Below are 23,931 nucleotides of genomic sequence, written 5' to 3' on the forward strand. Positions count from 1 at the left end.
TTTACGAAAGAAGCAATACAATGTGTAAGAGAAATGCAACATTTGAGATGGAACTTAAATGTGACACATCTAAATCTTCCCCCAGAGGGTCCTCTCTGTTCATTTTCTGTATTTTACATTCATCTCTGAAGTATATGTTAATGTCTTCGTATCATATAGTATCGGTGGAACGATTTTCTGTTTAGATTTCTAAATCGGTTAGAAACATTAATGAAATGTACACATGCGCAGAAAACTGCTTAATTTACGATAATACTATTCCACTGGCGACCCAAATTTGAATCGTTGCATTATTCATTTTAGTACTGAAATGTGGTTTCAATATATTAAGAAACGCCAGTTTCAAATATAGCTATTAGTAATTTAAATCCAATACGGTAATAGTTGTAATAGATTTCAATTAATAACCCCATTGGGTCAATTCGATTTCACTTTTAGGTACGTCGGAATCCATTGATATCGCTTATCTTAAATAGTTCTATATATCTGAACTGCAACGTGTGCTCCAATTTTCTCAAATACACTATTGTCATATGCGTGAGTGGTTTCACACGATTAGAACAAATACACATTCTACTTTTGCATTTGCGCATCCTTTGTATATTATACACTTGAATAACATTCCAAACGTTCACCGAATGACCTATTAGAAAACCGACATTTTGAGTACATTATGACTGCTGATTTTTTAAAAACAATTAATTAAAAAAGTAAATTATATTTCACAAATTGACAATAACCAATTGGTTCGTCCATCAAAAAACTGTGTTTAAACAAATAAATGTAATCTCCAAAAATATGGCAATTGGATTTGAAGCACTGTTACTGCTTTTGAATATTTGAATATATTAAGCGAACAATATCTGGGGTTACGATGCAGAGTAATGCAAAACAAATTCTTTAGTTTCCCTTTCACCACATCAATCATATAGCTGTCTTGAAATCTTCGTTAATATTTTCTTTGACCTAATTCTATTATATTCTTGCGGTCATAAAATATTAATAAAGCCTCCTTAATTGTCAATAGGCTGAAGATCCTAACATCAGGAAAACCTAAAGCCGTGACCCGTGAGGGTGAAAAAATAGAGCGAAATGATAGCCTATCAATCTTATCCATACCCTAAACTTATTAAAGTTGCTATATTCCGAAGAGAAAGTGGCAATTCAATCTGGGGAGATACTTCTTCAGAACAATAAAATGGAATATCATACGATCCTCAGCATTGTCGTTGGAATTGTGCTATTGACGAAAAATAGCACAAAATTCCGTAATTCAGAAAGATTACCGTCGTCAAAAGAGTTTAAGAAAAACTTACATTGTAAATAGTTGGAAGAGGGCCAACCCTCTGTAGTGAGCGCGTGCGTCAAACGGAACCGGAAGTCCTCCACTTAATTGTAGGTACGTCATCGTGAATATGCTCCATTCTCACTGACGGTTTGGAGGCAAGATGGCGACGTCTATATCCAGGCAGTTGGAGGACCTGTTAAACCCTTTACCGACCTTTAAAGACCCGGAGGACGAGCACGATGACGGTAACTGGGTCCTTCCCGACAAAGCGTGTTTGGTTCTTGGCTGGAGGACGAGGAGTTCGTCCTCGACTGTAATAAATCAATGCTTTGTGAACCGGCATGTGTACGAGCCTGGTGATGGTTGCTATGAACGAGAACTCAGGGTCTGACATCAGGCCTCCTGCTTCCGGGTGAACAGTGCAGTTTAAAATTCAGTGACCACCTCGAACTTGAGATGTTTACGTCGCGATTTGCGGGTTGTAGCTTGTTCGGTCCCGAATTATGTGGATTTGTTAATTTTAAATGTTATTGTTTATATCTCGTTGAAAATGTTGGGCCGTTTAAACTGTTTGCGAGCCTGCAGGTCTCACAATAAACAATCGACCGCTGGGTCAGGGAGTGCCACCGCTCCTGCTGTGGGAAGCATGTATAAGACGGCTCAAAAACCGAAATAATTGCGGATACTGTAAATCAGAAACAAAAACAGAAATTGCTGGAAAAGCTCAGGTCCGGCAGCATCTGTAAAGAGAAATCAGAGTTAACGTTTCGGATCCGGCGATTGTTCTGAGGAAGCGTGACCCGAAACGTTAAGTTTGATTTCTTTTCAATGATGCTGCTAGACCTGTTGAGCTTTCCCAGCAACTTCTGTTTTTATTTGAAATACGCCTGTTTGGTTTGTCCAAGCACAGCAGCTAGAATTGTGCCCTGGCGTTACCCATAAGGATACAGTCCTGATAATAAAATGTGAGGCTGGATGAACACAGCAGGCCAAGCAGCATCTCAGGAGCACAATCCTTAGTGCAGTTTTCTTTGCCTGGGCATTGCTATCATGTAAACTGGCATTTCAGTCTACTTTTTTATGTGCCAGTGTTTAAGCAGATATATATGCCCCAAGGCACCATAACGTTCTTGAACTAAATTAGATGCCTGAGTCACAAACAGATGAAGAATAAAATTCTGAAGTGGAGATGGTAATAACTAAGTGTGGAACTGAATGAACACAGTAGGCCAGGCAGCATCAAAGGAACAGGAAAGCTGACGTTTTGGATCAGGAACAAAAACAAACTTGCTGGAAAAGCTCAGCGGATCTGGCAGTGGCTGTGAAGGAGAAAACAGAGTTAATGTTTCGAGTCTGGTGACCCTTCCTCAGAACTGATGGTGGCTGGGAAAATGTTAGTTTATATGCAGAAAATAGGGAGGTGTGTGGGTTAGGGAGTAAACAATAGGAGAGAGCCTGAAGACAGGGAAAGACAGTTGGACAGACAGAGGAGTTGCTAACAATCAGGTTGGGAGGGTGAATAGTTGTTAATGGGGACTGTTAGTGACTAACAACAGCTGGTGTATAATGGCAGGCGATGTGGTAACAAAGACTGGTGTGTGGAGTGGGATCTGGGACATGGGAGAGTTTATGCCCTAAAATTATTGAACTCAGTATTGAGTCCAGAAGGCTGTAGGGTCTTCAAGCGGAAAATGACATGTTGTTCCTCCAGCTTGTGTTGGGCTTCGCTGGAACACTAGCAAGTCAGAGACAGAGATCTTGGCCAGGGAGCAGGGTGGTGCATTGAACTGGCAGACAAGTAGTTCAGGATCTTTTTTGCAAGTAGAACGTAGATGTTCTGCAAAACAATCACCAAGTCTACACTTTGTTTCTCCAGTGTAGAGGAGGCCACATTGTGAGCAGTGAATGCAGTAGACTAGATTCTGGGAAGTGCAGATGAAGTGTTGCTTCACTTGAAAGATATGTTTGGGCCCTTGGATACTGGGGAGGGAGGAGGTAAATGGCCAGGTGTTGCACCTTTGCCAGTTACAGGGGAAGGTGCCGTAGGGCTGTGGGGAGGTGTTGGGGGCGAAGGAAGTGTGGACTAGGGTGTCCTGGAGGGAATAGTCCCCATGGAAGGCGGACAAGGGAGGGGAGGGAAATGTGTGTCTGAAGGGACATCTCCCTTCCCAGAATCTAGTCTACTGCATTCGCTGCTCACTGTGTCTTCTTTACGTTGGGGAAAAGAAGTGTAGACTTGGCAACTGCTTTGCAGAACAGCTACGTTCTACTCACCAAAGAAAGGCCGTGAACTACCTGTTGCCTGCCACTTCAATGCACCACCCTGCTCCCTGGCCAACATCTCTGTCTCTGGCTTGCTGTAGTGTTCCAGTGAAGCCCAACACAAGCTGGAGGAACAACATGCCATTCTCTGCTTGGAGACCCTGCAGCCCTCTGGACTCAATACTGAGTTCAATAATTTTAGGGTATGGATTCTCCTATGTCCCAGCCCCCTACTCCACACATCAGTCTTTGTTACAACAAAGCCTGCCATTATACGCCCACTGTTGTTAGTCACTAATAGTCCCCATTAACAACTATTCACCCTCCCAGCCTATTCGTTAGCAACTCCTTTGTCTGTCCACTGTCTTTCTCTTTCTTTGGGCTCTATGCTATCATTTACTCCCTACCCCCCCCACACACACACACCTCCCCACCTCCCCATTTTCTGCACATAAACTGATGTTTTCCCAGCCACCATCAGTTCTGAGGAAGGGTCACTGGACCTGAAAAGTTAACTCTGTTTTCACCTCCACAGATGCTGCCAGACCTGCTGACCCTTTCCAGCAACTTTGTTTTGGTTCCTGATTTACAGCATCTGCAGTTCTTTTGGTATTTACATTGATATATTTTTGGCTGATGTCACAAAAACAAATACCTAGATTAGAAATATCCAAGAAAAGGGACCAGATTTAAATGTGTGGGAGTGACAAGAGAAGCCATTATAGTGATTCTCCAGTCCGCTGATTTCTCAGCAACAAACCCAAACAACCAGACAGAACGTGCCCAGAAACCATAACCACTCTCCCCTACATCAAAGACATTTTGGAAATGGCTGCCAGACTACTCAGACCCCTTGGCATCAGGGTAGCCCACCAACACACTAAAACAGCAGCTAGTGAACTTAAAAGACCCTATACAGACAACAAGCAAAACAAACGTCATTTACAAAATACCTTGCAAGAACTGTGACAAACACTACGTTGGACAAACAGGCAGAAAGTTAGCCACCAGGATACATGAACATCAACTAGCCACAAAAAAGACATGACCCACTATCACTAGTATCCTTACATACAGATGAGGAAGGACACCACTTTGATTGGGACAACACATCCATCCTAGGACAAGCCAAACAGAGACAGACACGAGAATTCCTAGAAGCATGGCATTCCAACCGGAACTCCATCAACAAACACGTTGATTTGGAGCCCATCTACCACCCTCTGAGAAAAAGAACAGGAGATGACATCACCAATGCAGGAAATGACATCACCAACCCAAGGAAACCTAAACAGATAAATAAAAAATGGGACATAACACCAGAGCTTCACTGATGATGTTACCTAGAATGGTGACGAAACGTCTGAAAATGAACCTTCCAGCTCAGCGAGCAAACTTACATCCACAATCTGTAACCTCATGGCCCGGCATACCCCCAAGCAGCCATGACCGTCAAGGCAGGGGATCAACCCTGGTTCAATGGGGAGTGCAGGAGGGCATGCCAGGAGTGGCGTGAGGCATACTTGAAGCTGAAGTATCAACCTGATGAAGCCACTAAATAGGACTATTTGTACGCAAAACAGCAAGTGATAAAACTAAGCGATCCCAAAACCCATGGATCAGATCCAAGATCTGCAGTGCTGCCGCATCCAGTCGTGAATGGTGGTGGACAGTTAAACGACTCACTAGAGGAGGAGGGTCTACAAATATCCCCATCCTCAATGATGGAAGAGCCCAGCATATCAGTGCAAAAGATAAGGCTGAAACATTTGCAGCAAGCTTCTGCCAGTAGTGTCGAGTGGACGATCCATCTCTGCCTCCTCCAGTGGTCCCCAGCATTACAGGTACCAGTCTTCAGCCAATTCGATTCGCTCCAGACGATATCAAGAAACGGTTGGAGACACTGGATACTGCAAAGGCTTCAGGCCCTGACAACACTCTGGCAATAGTACTGAAGACTTGTGCTCCAGAACTTGCTGTTCCCTTAGCCAAGCTGTTCCAGTACAGTTCCAACACTGGAAAATTGCCCAAGTATGTCTTGTACGTAAAAAGCAGGACAAATCCAACCTGGCCAATTACGCACCCTGCACCCCCCCACCCCCATCAGCCTCTCTCAATCATCAATCAAGTGATGGAATGTGCCATCAACAGTGCTATCAAGCTGTGATGCCCAGTTTGGGTTCCGCCAGGGCCACTCACCTACTGACCTCATTACAGCCTTGGTTGAAACATGGACAAAAGAGCTAAATTCCAGAAGTGAAGTGAGAGTGATCGCCCTTGATATCAAGGCTGCATTCGACCGAGTACAGCACAAAGGAGCCTTAGTAAAACTCAAATCAATGGGTATCGGGGGCAAACGCTGCGGTGGTTGGAGTCATACCTGACATGTGAAGATGGTCGTGGTTGTGGGAGGTCAATCATCTCAGCTCCAGGACATCTCTGCAGGAGTTTCTCAGGGTAATGTCTAAGGCCCAACTATCTTCAGCTGCTTCATCAATGACCTTCTCTCCATCATAAGGCCAGAGGTGGGGATGTTCGCCGATGATTGCATAATGTTCAGCACCATTCGTGACTCCTCAGATACTGAAGCAATCTGTATTCACCTGCAACAAGTTCTGGACATTTTCCAGGCTTGTGCTGACAAGTGACAAGTGATATTCGTGCCACACAAATGCCAGGCTATGACCAATAAGAGACCATCTAACCACCACCCCTTGACATTCAATGGTGTTACCATCACTGAATCCCCCGCTATCAATATCCTGCAGGTTAACATTGACCAGAAACTCAATTGGACTCACCACATTAAGAGTGTCTACAAGAGCAGGCCAGAAGCAGGGAATACCACGGCGAGTAACTTATCTCCTGACACCTCAAAGCCTGTTCACCATCTACAAGACACAAATCAGGAGTGTGATGGAATATTCCCCACTTGCCTGGATGAGTGCAGCCCCAACAACACTCAAGAAGCTTGACACCATCCAGAACAAAGCAACTTGCTTGATTGGAACTATACCCACAAGCCGTCACTCCCTCTACCACTGATGCTCAGTAGCAGCAGTGTGTTCTATCTACAAAATGCACTGCAGAAATTCACCAAAGATCTTTTAGACAGCACCTTCTTACCAACCCATGACTACATCTATCTAGAAGGACGAGGGCAGCAGATATATGGGAACATCACTTTTACAGTATTGCATGCAGTTCTGGTCTCCCTCCTATAGGAAGAATGTTGTGACAAAACTCAAAAATGTTCAGTAAAGATTTGAGGATGTTTCCAGGGTTGAAAGGTTTGAGCTCTTGAAAGAGACTGAATAGGCTGAGTCTATTTTCCCTGGAGCGTTGGAGGCTGACGGATGACCTTTATAGAGGTTTCTGAAATCACGAGAGGCATGGATAGGGTAAATAGGCAAGGTTTTTTCCCTGAGGTGGGAGAGTCCAAAACAAGAGGTCACAGGATTATGGTGAGATGGGAAAGCTATAAAAGTGGACCTAAGGAGCAATTTGTTCACACAGCGGGTGATGCCTGTACTGAATGAGCTGCAAGAAGAAGTGATTGATTATGACATTTAAAAGGCATCTGGACAAGTATATGAATAAGAATGGTTTAGAGGGATAGGGGCCAAATTTTGGTAAATGGGACTAGATCAGATTGGGATGTGTGGTCAGCGCAGACGAGTTGGACCGAAGGGTCTGTTTCTGTGCTGTATATCTGTATGTATGTATGTATGTATAAAACCACGACCTCCAAGTTCCTTTCCAAGTCACTCACCATCCTGACTTGGAAATATATCACCGTGCCTTCACTGTCAGGTTTAAAAATATCACTTCCATAGCAAGGAGACCTGAATTGAACGCAGTATTCCAAAAGTGCCTAACCAACATCCTGCGCAGCTGCAACATGACCTCCCTACTCCTATACTCAGTGCATGAACCAATAAAGGCAAGCATACCAAACGCAGCCTTCACTATCCTGTCTACCTGCGTGTCCACTTTAAGGAACTATGAACCTGTAAAGAGTGCTTTTTAAAACAAAATGTTATTACTTGCCTCTGGTGTACGTGGGATTTTAACTCGGGCCTTCTGGCCCAGGGGTAGAGACACTACCGTAGTGTCATTTTAGTAGGATGAAGAGATGTGCAGAGTATTTCTTAAGTAGTGAGAAGTTGGAAAGTGTAGATGTACAAAAGGATCTAGGTGTTATTGTCAATAATTCACTGATGGCTACTGCACAGGTGCAACAGCACTATTAGGAAGGCTAATGGAATGTTCTTTATTGCAAGAGGATTTGAGTACATTTGTAATGACACCTTGCTTTGGTTGTACGGAGGTGTGGTTAGACTGCATGTTAAGTACTGTGTGCAGTTTCTATCTCTTTGCCTTAAGGAGGCTGTTATTGCCATTGAAGAAGTGCAGTTCTGGTTCACCAAACTTGTTCATTGGCTTCCCAGACTGTCCTTTGGAGAGAAGTTGGGCAAACTGGCCCTCATTCTCTAGTGTTTCAAAGAATGTGGATGATCTAATTGAAACTAACAACATAATTCAAGGTATATATTAGGTAGATGCAAGTAAGATTTAGGGGTTTAGAACTCGAGATGCAAGTTACAAGATACAATAGGTGCAATGCCATTCAGGATGAAGATGAGAATTTTTTTTTAGTCGGAAGGTGTGAATCTTTAGAATTCTCCACCTCAGAGGGATATGGAAGTTCTGTTTTTGTATTTGTTTGGAGGTTGGTAGATTTCTGAATACCAATGACGGAAAAAGTATGGCATGGGGGGTGTGGCGTGGAGAGTGAATGGGAGGAGTAGATGAAGTGACAGAGGAAAGAGTGGGGATGGTGGGGGAGTGCGTGCAGTGTGGTGTTGGTGTTGAGGGGGTACTCTTCTCTACCTCTGTCAAATCTCCTCTGAACTTTGTCTCCAAGAACACAATTTCTTCAATCTATCTATGTAACTCTGTTCATCATCCCTGGAATCACTTATATTTCTGAACCCTCTCTACATATTACAGAAGTATCTGAAAGTATTAGTATGCAGACCTGAATGCAATGCTTAATTGAAGCTGTATCAGTACATTAAACAAGGTTAACATAACTTCCTTCTGAATACTCTGATCATTTGTTGGCAAAGTGCAGTTTGCTTTCCACTTTATGGACCTTACTCTCAACCATTCCTGCCATCCTTAATGATGTGTGCACACATATCCTTTAGTATTGTAAGACAGTGTGGAGCTGGAGGAACACAACAAGCCAGGCAGCATTAGAGGAGCAGGAAACCTGATGTTTCAGGTCTGGACCCTTCTTCAGAAATGGGGGATGGGGAAGGGAGCTCTGAAATAAATAGATAGAGGAGGGGTGGGGCTGGGGAATGTAGGTGAGATGGTGATAGGTGAGTGCAGGTATGCAGTGCTGGGGATTGGTCAGTGAGGTGGGAGGAGCTGTTTGCTAGGAGAGAAGATGACCAGGACAAGGAGGCAGGGATGAAAAAGGTTTGGTCATGGGATGAGGCCAGGGTGGGGAGATTTTGAAACTAGCAGAGTCCACATTGAAACTTTTGGTTTGTAAGCTGCCAAGGCAGAATGTTAGATGCTGCTCCTGCAGTTTTTGGGCAACTTTGTTGTGACACTGGAGGAGAGCCAGGATTGACATGTTGTCCAGGAAGTGGGAGGGGGAGTTGAAGTGGTTCACAACTGGAAGGTGTTGTTGTTTGAACTTGGATCCCTCTTCCGCAGCTACACCGGCACCATCCCCCACCTCTTCCTCCACGACATTGATGATTGTATCGGCTCTGCCTCGTGCTCCCACAGGGAGCTTGAACAGTTCATCAACTTTACTAATACCTTTAACCCCAACCTCAAGTTCACCTGGACCATCTCTGATACCTCTCTCCTTCCTGGACCTCTCTGTCTCCATCTCCGGTGACCATCTCATATCTATTTCAAACCCACCGATTCCCACAGCTACTGAGACTTCACCTCTCACCCACCTTCCGGCAAGAAGGCGATTCCACTACTCCCAAATCCTCTGCCTCTGCCGCATCAGCTCCCAAGATGAGGTGTTCCGCTCCTGAACATCCCAGATGTCATTGTATGTCAAGGACCGCAACCACAAACCACTCCCTGCACGCCCCCCCCCCCCCCCCACCCCATTTCAGTGGTCGAAAATGCTGTTGACCACGTTTCTTACGTTTCCCACACCTCTACCCTCATACCCCCTCCCCGCAACAAAAACAAAGACAGAATCCTCCTTGTCCTCGCGTATCACCCCACTAACCTTCAGATTCAACATGTCATTCTCTGCCACTTCTGCCACCTGCAATCTGACCCCACAACCAAGGATATATTTCCCTCCCCACCCCTATCTGCCTTCTGTAGGGACCACTCTGTCTGCAATTCCCTCATCTGCTTCATACTCCCCACTAGCCCCTCCACCCCTGGCACCTTTCCCTGCAACCACTGGAAGTGCTTCACCTGCCCCTACACCACCTCCCTCACCTCCATTCAAGGATCCAAAAAAACCTGCCACATCAGACAGATGTTCACTTGCACATCAGCTAATGTGGCCTGTTGCATCCGCTCTTCTGATGTAGCCTCCTCTACATTGGTGAGACCAAGCGGAGGCTCGGAGACCGCTTTCTAGAGCACCTGCCCTTGTTTCGCGACACATGACAACATCTTCCAGTAGCGAACCACTTCACCTCCCCATTGCACTCCCGGATGATGTCAACCCTGGGTTGTCTCCAGTGTTGCAACACCCTCGAAAGAAACTGGAGGAGCAGAACCTCATATTCCACCTTGGGAGCCTACAACTCGATGGTCTCAATGTGGATTTTACTAGTTTCGAAATCTCCTACCCCCGGCCTCATCCCATGACCAAACTTCCCTTTCATCCCCGCCCCCTTGACCCGTTTGTCTTCTCTCCCACCAATCCGCTCCTCTCACCTCATTGACCAATCCCCAGCACTGCCTACCTGCACTCACCTATCACCATCCCACCTACCTTCCCCAGCCTCACCCCTCCTTTACCTGTTCGTTTCAGAGCTCCCTCATTCCTGAAGGGTCCCGACCCAAAACATTTAGTTTCCTGCTCCTCTGATGCTACCTGGCCTGTTGTGTTCCTCCAGCTCCACACTGTGTTCTCTCTGACTCCGGCATCGTCAGTTCTTACTATCTCCTATAGTATTGTGCTGTTTTGTTTTATGTGTTCTTCCTACCAAAATTTATCACTTTACTGATCTGCTACTTGTTTGCCCATCCTTTTTTGCATTCTTTTGAATTTCTACACTATCCTTCTCAGAATTCACAAGTTAAACCAATACCCTCTGCCTACTTGTGTGCCTATATGTCACTTTTGAAGAGCAGGGGAGTTATCCTGGGTCGTTATTTAAAAAAAAATTGTGGTTGTTATCATGTTGCCATTTGTGAGAGTTTGCTGTGTGCGTGTTGCCTGCAGCAATTCCTACATTACAGCATTGACTAGGTTTCAAAAGTACGTAATTGACTGCTTGGGACATTGGGTGGTCATGAACAGCACTATATAAATTCAAATATTTTAATTTGGTTTTAATTAGAATAAATAATTATTCCTTCATTATAGTCTTTCAGCTTCACAGCAGGTGAGGTGAGTATGACAGCCCTTGACATCAAGGCCACATTTAATCCAGACTGGCATCTGGGAAATCTATCCAAATCAGAATCAGTGGGTATCGGGAGAAAACTCTATGTTGGCTTGAGCCGTACTTGGCACATAGGAGGATGATTGTGGTTGTTGGAGCTCCGTTATCTCAGCTCCAGGATATCTCTGCAGGAGTTCCTCAGGCTAATGTCCCAGGCCCAACCATCCTTGGTTGCTTCATCAATGACCTTTCTCCATTGTAAGGTTAGAAGTAGCGGTATTTGCCAATGACTGCATAATATTCAACCATTTATGATTCAGATACTGAACCAACTCATGTTCAAATACTTCAAAATCTGGACAATATTCAGGCTTGAACTGATGAGTGGCAAGTAACATTCGCACTAGACTAATGTCAAGCAATGACCATCTCCAATAACAGATAATCTAACCATCACCTTGACATTCAGTTGTGTTACCTTCACCGAATCCCCCACTATGTACATCCTTCGGGTTGCCACCGACCATAAAGTCAACTGGACTTGCAATATAAACACAGTGGCTATAAGAGCAGGTCAGAGGCAAGGAACATTGCAGTGAGTATTTCACCTCCTGATACCCCAAAGCCTGCCCACCATCTACAAGATATAAGTACGAAAACACTGGTATCGTGATAAATTTCCAACTCCTCTACAGAAAACCACACAAAATTAATTCAATTTCAGTCAATTGATTGTTTTTAGTTCACTCACAAAACATGAACGTCAATACTGGCCAGCATTTATTGGCCGTACCTAGTTGCCCTTGAGAAGGTGGTGATGAGCTGCCTTCTTCATGCGCTGTAGTCCATGTGATGTAGGTTGATCCACAATGCCATTACGGAGGGAATTCCAGGATTTTGATCCAGTGACAGTAGTGATATATTTCCAAGTCAGTGTATGGTGTGGCTTGGAGGGGAACCTTCAGTTGGTGATGTTCCCATACATCTGCTGCGTTGTTGTCCTAAATGGAAACATTCACGAGTCTGGAAGGTGCTATCTAAGATTCTTTGATGAATTTTTACAGTGTGTCTTACTGAAGGTACACGCAGCTGTTTCAAAGCTTCAGTGGTGGAGGGAACGGATGTTTATGGATTTGGTGCCAATCAAGTAGACTGCCTTGTCCTGGGTGGTATTAAGATTCTGGAATGTTGTTGGAGTTGCACTCATCCAGGCAAGTGACGAGTATTCCATCACACAAAGATTCTTAGATAGCACCTTCCAGACTCATGAATGTTTCCATCTTGGATAACAAGGCAGCAGATATATGGGAACATCACCACCAAGCCACACCATACCCTGACTTGGAAATATATCACTACTGTCACTGGATCAAAATCCTGAAATTCCTTCCTTAATGGCATTGTGTGTCGACCTACATCACATGGACTACAGCGCATGAAGAAGGCAGCTCATCACCACCTTCTCAAGGGCAACTAGGTATGGCCAATAAATGCTGGCTAGTATTGAAGTTCATGTTTTGTGAGTGAACTAAAAACAATCAATTGACTGTAATTGAATTAATCTTGTGTGGTTTTCTGTAGAAGAGTTGGAAATTTATCATGATACCAGTGTTTTAAATGGATTGTTTGCAGCCAAAGTTAAATGCAATTTTGAACGTTATAGATTTATTTTTGTGTACATTCAAGAAGATAGTTTCAAATTATGTATTTATAAATGTGGATGTGCAGGCTTCTAATCTAAAAAATGTTATTCTTTTGCTTGGAGCTTTTCCCCATGTCCTGTTGAAAGAATGGAAAGTTAAGTACTTATGTTTATTTCATGTCTTCATGTCATACTCCTAAATCTCCCTCTGTCTTATTCAGAGAACATATCCAGTAAGGCATGCGTATAAGGGAATTTATGATTGTATGTAGAATTTCAGAAGACTATTTAATGTTTCTAATGTAATTGCTGTTATATTGGGAAACATTCAGTTAATATTTGTAAAATAAGATGGCACAAATAGCAATGAAAATAATGACTGACTAAGCTCTTAGCTATATTGATTGACAAATGATTACCCAGCTCACTGAGACAACTTTCTGGCTTTCTTTCAACTAGCGCCAGAATATCTCTCCTCTCCAGTCAAAAGGGATAGATGGACACATGGTTTAATGTCTCTTTGAAAGTTAGCACCAGGTGTCATACTCCTTTAGCATTGCACTGGAATGTCAATGAAAGCTCAGAAAAATAAAGTTTAAAAATAACTTCATGCCTTTAGCTTGTAGTATATTGAGCTGTGTGAAACATTGGTACTGTTAAATATCATGATGCATTTCCCAATTAGATCTGAAAACAAAAGTTAGTGAGAAGCTTATTTTTGTTTGGTGTTGAGGTATGTGTTTGTGTTTATTTTGTAACATTTACAGTTCGAATGAGTCAAAGCCAAAAATTAGCTTCAATTCCTTATGAAAATATAGGGCAGTTGGGTCTGTGCCAGGTCATAATTCCTAACTGTAATTACCACTAATGTGATTTTCATGATGGTACATCAAATTCTCTGGGGAGATTTGGAAAGCAGTTTCAATAAAGAGATGGGAGGCACTAAAGTACCCCCTATGCTAACAATAATGCTGACAAAATGTAACAAATGGAACTTTTATTCTTGCATAAACACAGTATTTAATTGCAAGCCTTTTGACTGCTAAATTAATCCTAATCGCAACTCATTTTCACCTGCACTTGTCGTTTTTTTTCACACTTTCATATTTAACAGCTTGGCATTAAGTGTTTTCCATATGTTATTTCACCTTGATCTGTCCCCTGTTGGTGATACATATGCTCAATTTTCCCGATGGTAAGATGGGGTAGCCAGGGTGTACTTTATGGTCTCATGTTGTCCGGTGTCTAATTTTAGTGCCAGAGAGACACAATATCCATATGAGGAAAATACCCCAACTGAGGAAGAGATCCTTGTTCATGGAATTCACAACTTTCCTGATTCCAAATTATTTTTGCTATTTGACTTAATGAAGCCCTTCACTTTTAATTTTGTTTTATTCTCACCTCATTTTCAGTGCGTAAGAACTATTACAATCTCTTGTTTTGAGAATTCATAATTTTATCACTTGGCAACTTTTCAAACAAATTTGGTGGTAGAATACTGTATGTAGGTTGGTGATGATCTGTAATCAGATGCTAGTCAAAATATGAACTGATAGTTTTATTGCTAAATTTGAAGTAAAGCTGTAATATGTATCATTATGATGAAACTAGCTTCCAGTTATCACATGGTTGATTTATACAATTTGTAATCCTTCTAACTTCAAATATGTGTCATAAAATTGCTGTACTAAATTGTTTAATCATAATACGATGTTATCGTAAATGAAAGGGATTCATTAATAAATTGACTGCAACCATAAGCGTTTTTGCTCTTGTATGCATCTATCATACGTAATTGGGCTAAAGTAGATTTGTGACCCGATGCATAACAGCTAACCATATTGTGTGGCAAAATTTGATTTATTTTAACTTAAAAATGTTTTCCATGTATTGCTTACTCTTGCCTCATATAAATGTACTGCTTTGTATCCTAGTTCTTAAGTTCAAGACTCGTTAATTATTTCCAAGTGATTTGTTAGTTTAAATTAAAACAAAATGCTGGAGATCTGAAATAAGAACAGTGATAGAAAAACTCAGCAGTTCTTACAGCGTCTGTGGAGAGAGAAACAGAGTTAACTTTTCAAGCCCAATGACTCATTCCAAAGGAGAGTTAACTGTTTTGATGCACTGCAATTCTCCAGCTTTGTTTTAATGCGCTCATTCACATTGTTCCTTAATTGGTGGTGCTGGGTTCACAGGAACTCCACGCAGCAACATTGCATACCCTTTTTTAAATTCATTGTGGGTAACACTGGCATTTATTGTCCACCCTTAGCCTAGTTAAGAGTCAACCACACAGGCCGGGTAAGGATGGCAGCTTCCTAACGGACATTACTGACAGTTTTTGGCAATTGGCAATTGATTCATTTTATTGAATTCAGATTCCACCATCTGCCATGAAGGGATTTGAAACCTGGTCCCCAGAACAAGATTAACGCTCTTGATTAACTCCAGTACCACTGAACTGTTGCTTCCCACTCTGATGTCACATCCCACTACCTATTGTAGACCTTCTGTTCTGTTCTACCGCCAATGGCAACCTATTCTGCAAACCATATTGTTTCCATTTAGAATGTAGCCATCTATAGTGCCAAGAAAGATACTTGTCCAAATTTTTGGGCAGCTATAATTCTAATAGGTCAGCTCAGCCAGAAAGGAATATTGTTGCAACAGGAACTGAGTTTCAGAATTTGAACAGTTTGTGGATTTTTGACGATAGTATAGTGTGAGCATCTAGAATAATAGCATTGCACCAATTCATTGGATATATTTTTTGTTAAACAGCTATATACAATTGAAAGAGCCATTTGATAACAATATATGTTGTATCACTTGACTGTTATGTCTAGGGTACTGTTAAGGTTTATTTTAGAGCTGTGCTAAACCAGCTGTTCCATTCAATTAGCTGGATTGTCAGACATTGTGCTGAAACAAATGTGTCTGTCCCCTGGGCAGGTATTGAAGGAGAATAAGATTGCAGAAAAAGCAACATGCAGCTGCATACCACTCAACCCATCCGCCCTGTAAATGTCAGTCCTAGTAGGGTGGCAGCAAACTTCTTAAAGTAAAAATCACTAGAAATAAATCATAATTGTCACCAGTGCCAGTTAAGGAGTATTGTGTTTTGAACAATTTTATAATGAAACAGGCTTATAGCTTTAATTATAGTAGATTGAGTTGTTTGAATTCAGGCTATAATTGCATTTTCATATGTCAAAACTACATTCTGAAGCTAAAGTTTTCTCTCTCCCGCAGCAACTATCGCTAAAGTCATCGACAGATTCGACGAAGGGGAGGATGAGTGGTCATTTGACAGTAAACTGCGGAAGTGTGCTTCAGTTTTGCTGTCTGATTCAGACAAGAGGTATGCTGGGCAGGCAACCTCTCGAAAGGCACTGCAGGAAGAAACTGGACAGAACTCCTTTCCTGGCTCCTCAGGTACGTGAGAGACCTCTGCATTTTCTCAGTTTCAGGCAGCCCTAATAATGCCATGTGCCCTTGAAATTTAAATGCATCCCAACTCTGAGGTTCATATTTTGTGATTGCAGGCTTATGGGTAAATGATTTATCGTTGTGATACATTTATATCTTCTCCAATTTCTAACTTAAGAGAAAGCAAAAGCTTTATAATAGAAATCAAAAATACAATCCTCATGGTTTGTGATTCAGATGAAATTAGCAGTATTATTTTTCTTTGTACATTTCCGTTCTTTTTCAACCATTCCATTTGATTCCCAAAATGCATTTTCTGATTTTAATTGACCATATTTGGATTGTACAAAAAAAAATGATTTATATGGTATGCATAAAGGTTTTGGGATTTATATATAACCTGTGTAATGAGTGTAGTTTCAAAGCAGTTGACTTTTAATTAAATAGGAAGTATTGTAGTGTTTGTACCTCCCAAAAACCTTGGAATTCTCCACATCAAATCACTTTAGTTTGAGGTGATTACAGGCTGTCCTCTGTGCATTTTATTAAATATTTGCCAGACGCCATGTTATACAATTCATGACTTTGCTTTTTGGAAGTTGTCGAGTGCATCTTGCTCATGGAAAAAAAACTATTTTAAGAGAAGGTGTTGAATCTCCTTGAATTCCACTTTGCACACAGTACATTTTCTACAACTATTTATCAGTGTTTGTATTGCATCTTTAAACATTTGATGCCATTTATAAGCATGATTTCGCTTCATGTAAGACTACTGCATATTGAACTGTACAAATGCCTATAGCAATGTTTCTTTTAAATTGAGCCAGCTGGATAATTTTATTGTTTTAAGTTGTATCAGTGCTAACAGCTCAAGCTGCTGATGATTGTAATGTAATTTACAGTTTTACTTAAAAATGAAGGAAATTCCAAAAAGGTCATGCAGTATAACAATTTGTTATCTTACATTTTACAATTACAATTTTACAGTAATCTTACAATTATCTTATATCTACATTTTATCTACAAGGGATGTTTGTGATTTATATAAAATGTTTTCTAAGCAAGCAGGCAAAAGCATGAAATGATAAAACTTTAAAACCGGTTTAATAATTTGTGTTCATCATCATTAGATGAAGAGGAAGAAGACATGGTTGAGGACTTGGAAAGCAGTGAAGATAACGAGGAAGAGGAGACCAACAATGATTTGTTATGTAATACAATTAAGGATTTTAAGAAATTCACAGAAGGAATGGATGATATTGGAGAAAGTGATGTTAGTGAATTGGAAGAAGTGGAGGAGGAGGAGGAGGAGGAGGAAAAAGAAGGTCAAGATGATGACAGCAATCATAAAGATGTGGAGAAGGACGATGTTACAGTAATGAAGTTCTCCAAGGAAAAAGTAGCTGAAGAAGTGGAGAAGGGGCAATCAGTAAAAAACCAAATAGGTACATTAATGTTAATCTCATACTACTAATAATGTGGTCAATGCAATTTTTACGAAACACATGTTTGATTCGATGTTAAAATTAATTTTTTTTGTTACATTTTCTTTTCCGTACACTATATGTTCCCTTGATAGCACAGTTTACAACTTTTGATAGTCTATGTCATTATATGGTCAGTTGACGGAAAACATTTGTCTTTGGGCAAGATTGATGTTAATTGTTACTGACCTTCTCATCTTCACTCTTTTTTTTACCCACCAGCCCCAAAAAAAAGCCTTAAAATTTGTGCCTGTATATTTCTGCTGCATTCTGTGCAGTGTTGGAAAATAACAGGAAATCCAAGGGCTTAAATTAGTCCTGTCAGTAATTCTGTTGAGACAGTTTAGCTTTCTTTAGTTGAGATAATCTATTTGTGAGCAGGGGTGCTTTTAACAGAGCCAAAGGGCCATGTATTTCACAGGCTATGAACACAAGAGTATTCTAAACTTGCAAAATGGTTTTTTAACAATTCCTGTAGGAATGTAACTTTTAAAGAGAAATCGGTTCCCAGTCACTACTCAGAGGATCACACCAAGATTTCATGTTCTACAACACTTTCTGTGATAAAACATTCTGAAAACGATGAGTAGACGGCAACTAATGCAGTAAACTTCCCAAAAGTGACAGAAAGCTCCCCACCACATTATCGCTGTTCAGTGGATTCTCCATAGAATTTTGTGGGTTTACAGGTGCCGGTTAGATAGTTGCTTCCAGCACTTTTGTTTTCCTCCCCTTTTTGCTAAGTCATAGTGTTTATTGTCCATTAGTCTTTAGACATATAAGAACCTGTGAATCTTCTAGCGCCCCTAAATTTCTGCAGGTCTTGTCTCTTTATGAGAAAGTATTCTGACCCACCTTTTGCCTGGTGGCTAACAGAGAGCAGTTTCTTTCTGTGCTGTTCACCACAGCTGCTGTTTCACAGATTTTCCTCTGCGACTCTCACTGTGTCTGTGCCCAGGATTTCTGAATCAAAATGCATGCAAAAAGGAAAACCAGCTGTTTCTTTCTTTGTATCCACTTCCGTGAGCAAGCCCTTGGTTTTTTGTAAGACTTGCCTTGAATCCCAATCTCCATGGCAACCAAGTTACATTAACTTAGTGCCTAGCAGAACGAGTAGGTCACACATTCTGTTTTACATTGTATTAAATGAGACAGTTTAAGACGTAATTAACTTATAGTCATAATATGGTTCATACCTTTAAGTAGAGAGTAGTCCAAATCATCATTTGATAGTACGGAATTTGATTGTTGCTGGAAAAGGCATATTTAGTTGAAACTGTTTTTTGCAGACCAAATGAATGCACCCATAATATGACTCATTCAACAGAACAAAATAGGTGACAGCTATTCTCTGATTCGATCCTTAGAGCGTTAACTTGACCAACCAGAGCCAACTGTCTGATTTAAAACTTGGTTGAGTTTAACTGAGTTCACTTTAGCTTACTGTAAGTCATCATGCAGCTGGTCCATTCTCCGTGACTCTCCTCTACCAGTTTGAGCTCACTTGCTGACTAATCAACATATTCCTCTCATTCAGCATGTTTTATATCCCCTTTCTTGTGAATTGTCCTGATGGGTGCAAAGTGAAAAACTTTGGCAGAATGTCAGTCTTTTTTATTAAGCAGCACTCAAGATAACTTTCTTTATCTTGTTGCACTCTCCACATGAATGTTAACTAAGTTACAGTTATTCTTCTACATGAAATTTAGTAATTGTGTTTCCCCATATTCAGGTAAACCCCATTTTATGTTTTATTTCTCAATAGGAATTGCTTGTGATGAGCCTCTTCTTGAACTGTCTGACATTAGCAGACTTTGGACAGTTTTGGTTTTCCATGTGCGACAAAATAGAATTCTTGAAAATTGCCTCCTCCGCTTTTCTGTAAGATTTGATTGAAAAGGCCTACTCTTGGAGTACAATTGCAAAGGGATTTTCTTAACTATTTCTCACCTGTTGAGTTTGTATTTTTGTCTTGTTTCCGTTGCCATTTGACTCATCCACAGTCATATTTTTGAAGTAGGATTATCTTACTTGGTAATATAAATGTGCACATTTTCTATCTTTAGTATTCAACCTTTTTATGGTAAAGGAGGATAAAGAACTTCTCAGAAATTCAAGAAGAATTCTACAGTCAGGATATCTGAAGTCTGTCAGTTAATGAACTCACAAATGTATACTTAACATCAATTGACTTGTGCAAAGCCAATGTTTCATGGTAAATACATTTTGGAAACCTTAATAGGGCTCACAGCTGCATCTATAATATCCTACATTTTATAAGTTTGTCCTTTAATTGTTAAAAGTATCTAAAAAGTGGGCTGGATTTTCAAGGAGATATGAAGTCTCTACAAACAGCTAAAAATGGCAGGCAGAACCCATATGCAGTAGTCCACATGTATTCCAGTATATCCAATTTTTTTTGTCATCCATAGATTCCCGATGGTGTAGAAACTGGCCCTTCAGCCCAACAAGTCCATACCGACCCTTGGAGCATCCCATCCAGACCCATTCCCCCTATAACCCACCTAATCTACTCATCCCTGAACAAGATGGGCAATTTAGCATGGCCAATCGACCTAGCCTGCATATCTTTGGACTGTGGGAGGAAACCAGAGCACCCGGAGGAAACCCACGTAGACACTGGGAGAATGTGCAAACTCCACACAAACAGTCACCTCAGGCTGGAATCGAACCTGACCCTCTGGGATTGTGAGGCAGCAGTGCTAACCACTGTACCATATGCAGGATATGTGTGTCACTGGCTGGGCCAATATTTATTGCCCATCCCTAATTGCTCAAAGAGCATTTAAGAGTCAACTATATTGATGTGGATCTGGAGTCATGTGGGCGGGAGTAGGCCAGGACACCTGGTTTCCTTCCCGAAAGGGTGTTAGTTTTTACAACAATCAACAGAGGCTAAATGATTGTCAGTCAGGAAAGCTTTTGTTATTCCAGAAGTCTTTGTTATATTGAATTCAGATCTTGCCATCTGCCAAGGTGGTATTCAAGATCATGTTCCCAGAATATTAATCCAGGGTTCTGGGATTACTAGTCCAGTGGTATTCCCACATGTCACCATCTCCCACAAGCAAGAGAAAGGGGGCAGGGCTCGATATGTGCAAATAGGTAAGCCGAACTATGTAGGTCCATGTACAACCTGATGTTGAGTTTAAACAGACTCCAAACAAACTCCGTGTTAGCTGGGTTTCGTGAAGGGAAATATTTTTCATGTAAGTGCTGTGTTAGATCGCTAGTTAATTTTTTTTAATCCCATGTTCACAAAGCTCCTGCGGCATGTCTGTATTGGATAGTAAATGAGTGGCTATGGAAGGGATAAAAGGGGCGTGGGAGGGATATTGGGTTCTTGCATTGTCATGGGGTGAGTTGGGGACATGGGTTGACTGGAGGGATGAAAGGTCTGATGACTTGAGGGAGAGGACTGAGGTAGGACTTCGAACAAGCTTGCCTAAGCACTTGTTGCTCCCTTGCATTTCCACTCTCAAAAAAAAGAGAAATCTGCTTCTGATTTTGAGAGGCCTGACTCAATCCTGCCTCCAAGTGAAGATTGGATCTACAGAACCCTTTTAGACCAAAATAGGTCTGTTCCTGATGCATGTTGACAACACGGGTAGCACAAATCTATCCAGTGTATAAAATTTGATGCATATTTTTTGTCACATTTAGAGGTAAAGTCGGATTGGTGTATCCTTTCTTAATAAGAGTTGAACAGTTTTATAAGACTGCAAGATACCAAAGCAAAATATTTGTATGCTTTTTGCATTGTACAAGCTCTGTGTTCTTGTAATGGTAATTCTAATTTGTCACTTTTAAATAGACCAAATAACATGTTAGCAGGAAACTAACCACTCTTTAAAATAGTCTAATTTTTCTGCCGTTATAAAGCAACATCTCCTAATAATTGAGCACTCTCAATACTGCTAAATAATCAAAAGCAATATGTCTGTGCATACATATTATTAATGCTAAACAGTCAGATTTTATTTCTCTTTCTTAATCCTTTCTTCTGTTCTTTTCCTGTTTTTATTTTGCTTTCTGGGTATAATCTTGCCTTGAATGTAATAGTCTAGTTAACACTTCCTGGTTTAGGCCCTGTGCTGCCATTAAAGTCCTTCAGTCTGAGAGACTAGAGATGTATGAACACGCCAAGTGATTGTACAGGTTTTGAATTCCCCGGTGAAGGTAAAGCATGGAGGTGGATTTCCAGTTAAACCAGCAACATGAATTCTTTTGATGGTACCCCATTTTCCAGGCCTAGCTGAAGATTCCACTAACTCTTCTTGGACCTCAGAATTGAACCAATTCCTTCCTTGCTGAACAATGGGATGGCTCACTCAAATTATAATTTAGGCTGAGATAAAGAGTGTGCTCTGAGATCTCAGAACTGTAGAATCCCTACAGTATGGTAACAGGCCCTTTGGCCCAACACTGTCCACACCAAATCTTAGAGCGTCCCAAACCAGACCCATCACACAGTAACCCACCTAATCTCCACATCCCTGAACGCTATGGGCAATTTAGCATGGCCAAATCCACCTAGCCTGCACATCTTTGGACTGTGGGAGGAAACCGGAACACCCGGAGGAAACCTATGCTGACATGGGGAGAATGTGCAAACTCCACACAGACAGTGACCCGAGGGTGGAATCAAACCCAGGTCCCTGGCGCTGTGAGGCAGTGGTGCTGGCCACTGAGCCACTGTGCCACCCATTAAGTGTTTATAGGGCATGTTAATATAAGTACCTCCAAACTTGCTTGGCACATAAAATAAGTCGGGTTACAATAACTTGGTAGATATTTTGATGTTATACAGTTGAAGTCAACAATTTCAAATTATTGTTGTCCACCCTTTAATTATTTTTCCCCATCAGTAATAACTCATTAGTTTTGCACGCACCTGTTGGTTGCTTAAATATTTACCAAGTGAAAGTAGGAGGATCTCAAATAATCTGTATCCTCTCCTTTGAAGCATTGTGGGATCAAATACTTGAAGGGCGAATCCGACTACAGAAAGCTGTTGTGACGGCCAATCAGCTTCCACAGCCAAATTCCTTACCTACTTTCAAAAAGGAAGGTGGACCAGAATTTTCAACTGCTTTGAATGACTGTAAGTTGTATTTATTTGTATTTTTATGTTGATAATCATTTTCATGTTTGACAACTCTCAGGCAAAAATTTCATTACTTCATGTTAATTCCAACACTCCATGGAGATTTGCTGGTAAGTAAAATAGCCAGAGACAGTTTTAGGTTCCTGCTGCAGACTTTTCAATTAAAATCTGCAACCAGGCTGGAAATAATTGTTTGCACTGCATCCTCCTTTCCTCTGCAGTTGCTTGCCTTTGCATCAATGTGATCTTTGTAGTGTTGCAGCAGTTCATCTTTTTTATGGAATGCCAAATCTTTTGCTGATCAATTCTGATGTTATAACTGAAGTCTTGAAGGTATATTTTCTAATAGGACACCTCTTCAAGTTTCATACTGTCCTGTCTGTATTAGACATCTTCCACAGCTAAGACAACAAGTTACAGATCTAATAGAAGGTCACTAAAGGTTCATGAGAGAAGCAAAGTGAAAGAAGCTGGTTTGCCGTGATGCAAAGGGACACAGTATGTAAAGGTGTTTAAAAAAAATCAATGATTATAGGTAGTATAGTGATTTTGATTAATTGGTATTAGAAATAAATAATTATTTTTTGCAAATCAAATCAACGTCCACATGGCTTTCAGCCTGGGGTGGAAAGGAAGTGGAGATAGTGACAGTGCATTCTGATATCTTTCAGTTGTCTCTAGATATAGGTGATGTGCTAAAGAATTGGAAGAGTGACAAATGTGGTATCCTTATTCAAGAAAAGGGTAAAGGATGTTATTACTGACTAAGGCTGGTCATTACATCTTCAGAATGCAGAAGCTCAATTACTCAGAGCATGGTGCTTCATATTGCCAATGGCACAGGTTCCGTCCCTGCAGCAGTTGAAATGGTTCTTGGTTTGCTGCCTGTTCAGTTTGTTCTGGCAGACACCTCTGAAAGAAGGATATTTAGGCTTGCAAAGCAAAAGGGTATAGCTGCCGTGCAGGGCAAAAATTTAGGTAATGATAGACAGATTGGGGCAAGAACGGACAGCATATTCAAGCATAAAGAGGTGGAGTAAAAATGGTAGCCAGAAAAGATTTTGATCTGATTTAAT

General features: G+C 41.3%; 1 protein-coding gene across 1 annotated transcript in view; it reads left to right on the forward strand.

Moving 5' to 3' along the window:
* The first annotated feature begins 1,412 nt into the window (after positions 1–1,412).
* Positions 1,413–23,931, forward strand: part of aatf (apoptosis antagonizing transcription factor) — a 111,910-nt gene continuing 89,391 nt past the window's right edge. The window contains exons 1-4 of the mRNA XM_048556713.1: positions 1,413–1,533; positions 16,067–16,249; positions 17,374–17,688; positions 22,715–22,852. Coding sequence (XP_048412670.1) covers positions 1,449–1,533; positions 16,067–16,249; positions 17,374–17,688; positions 22,715–22,852 — 721 coding nt within the window. The 5' untranslated portion in view covers positions 1,413–1,448. The remainder of the gene's footprint in view (positions 1,534–16,066; positions 16,250–17,373; positions 17,689–22,714; positions 22,853–23,931) is intronic.

Source organism: Stegostoma tigrinum, chromosome 27, assembly GCF_030684315.1.
Source record: "Stegostoma tigrinum isolate sSteTig4 chromosome 27, sSteTig4.hap1, whole genome shotgun sequence".
Lineage (NCBI taxonomy): Eukaryota > Metazoa > Chordata > Chondrichthyes > Orectolobiformes > Stegostomatidae > Stegostoma > Stegostoma tigrinum.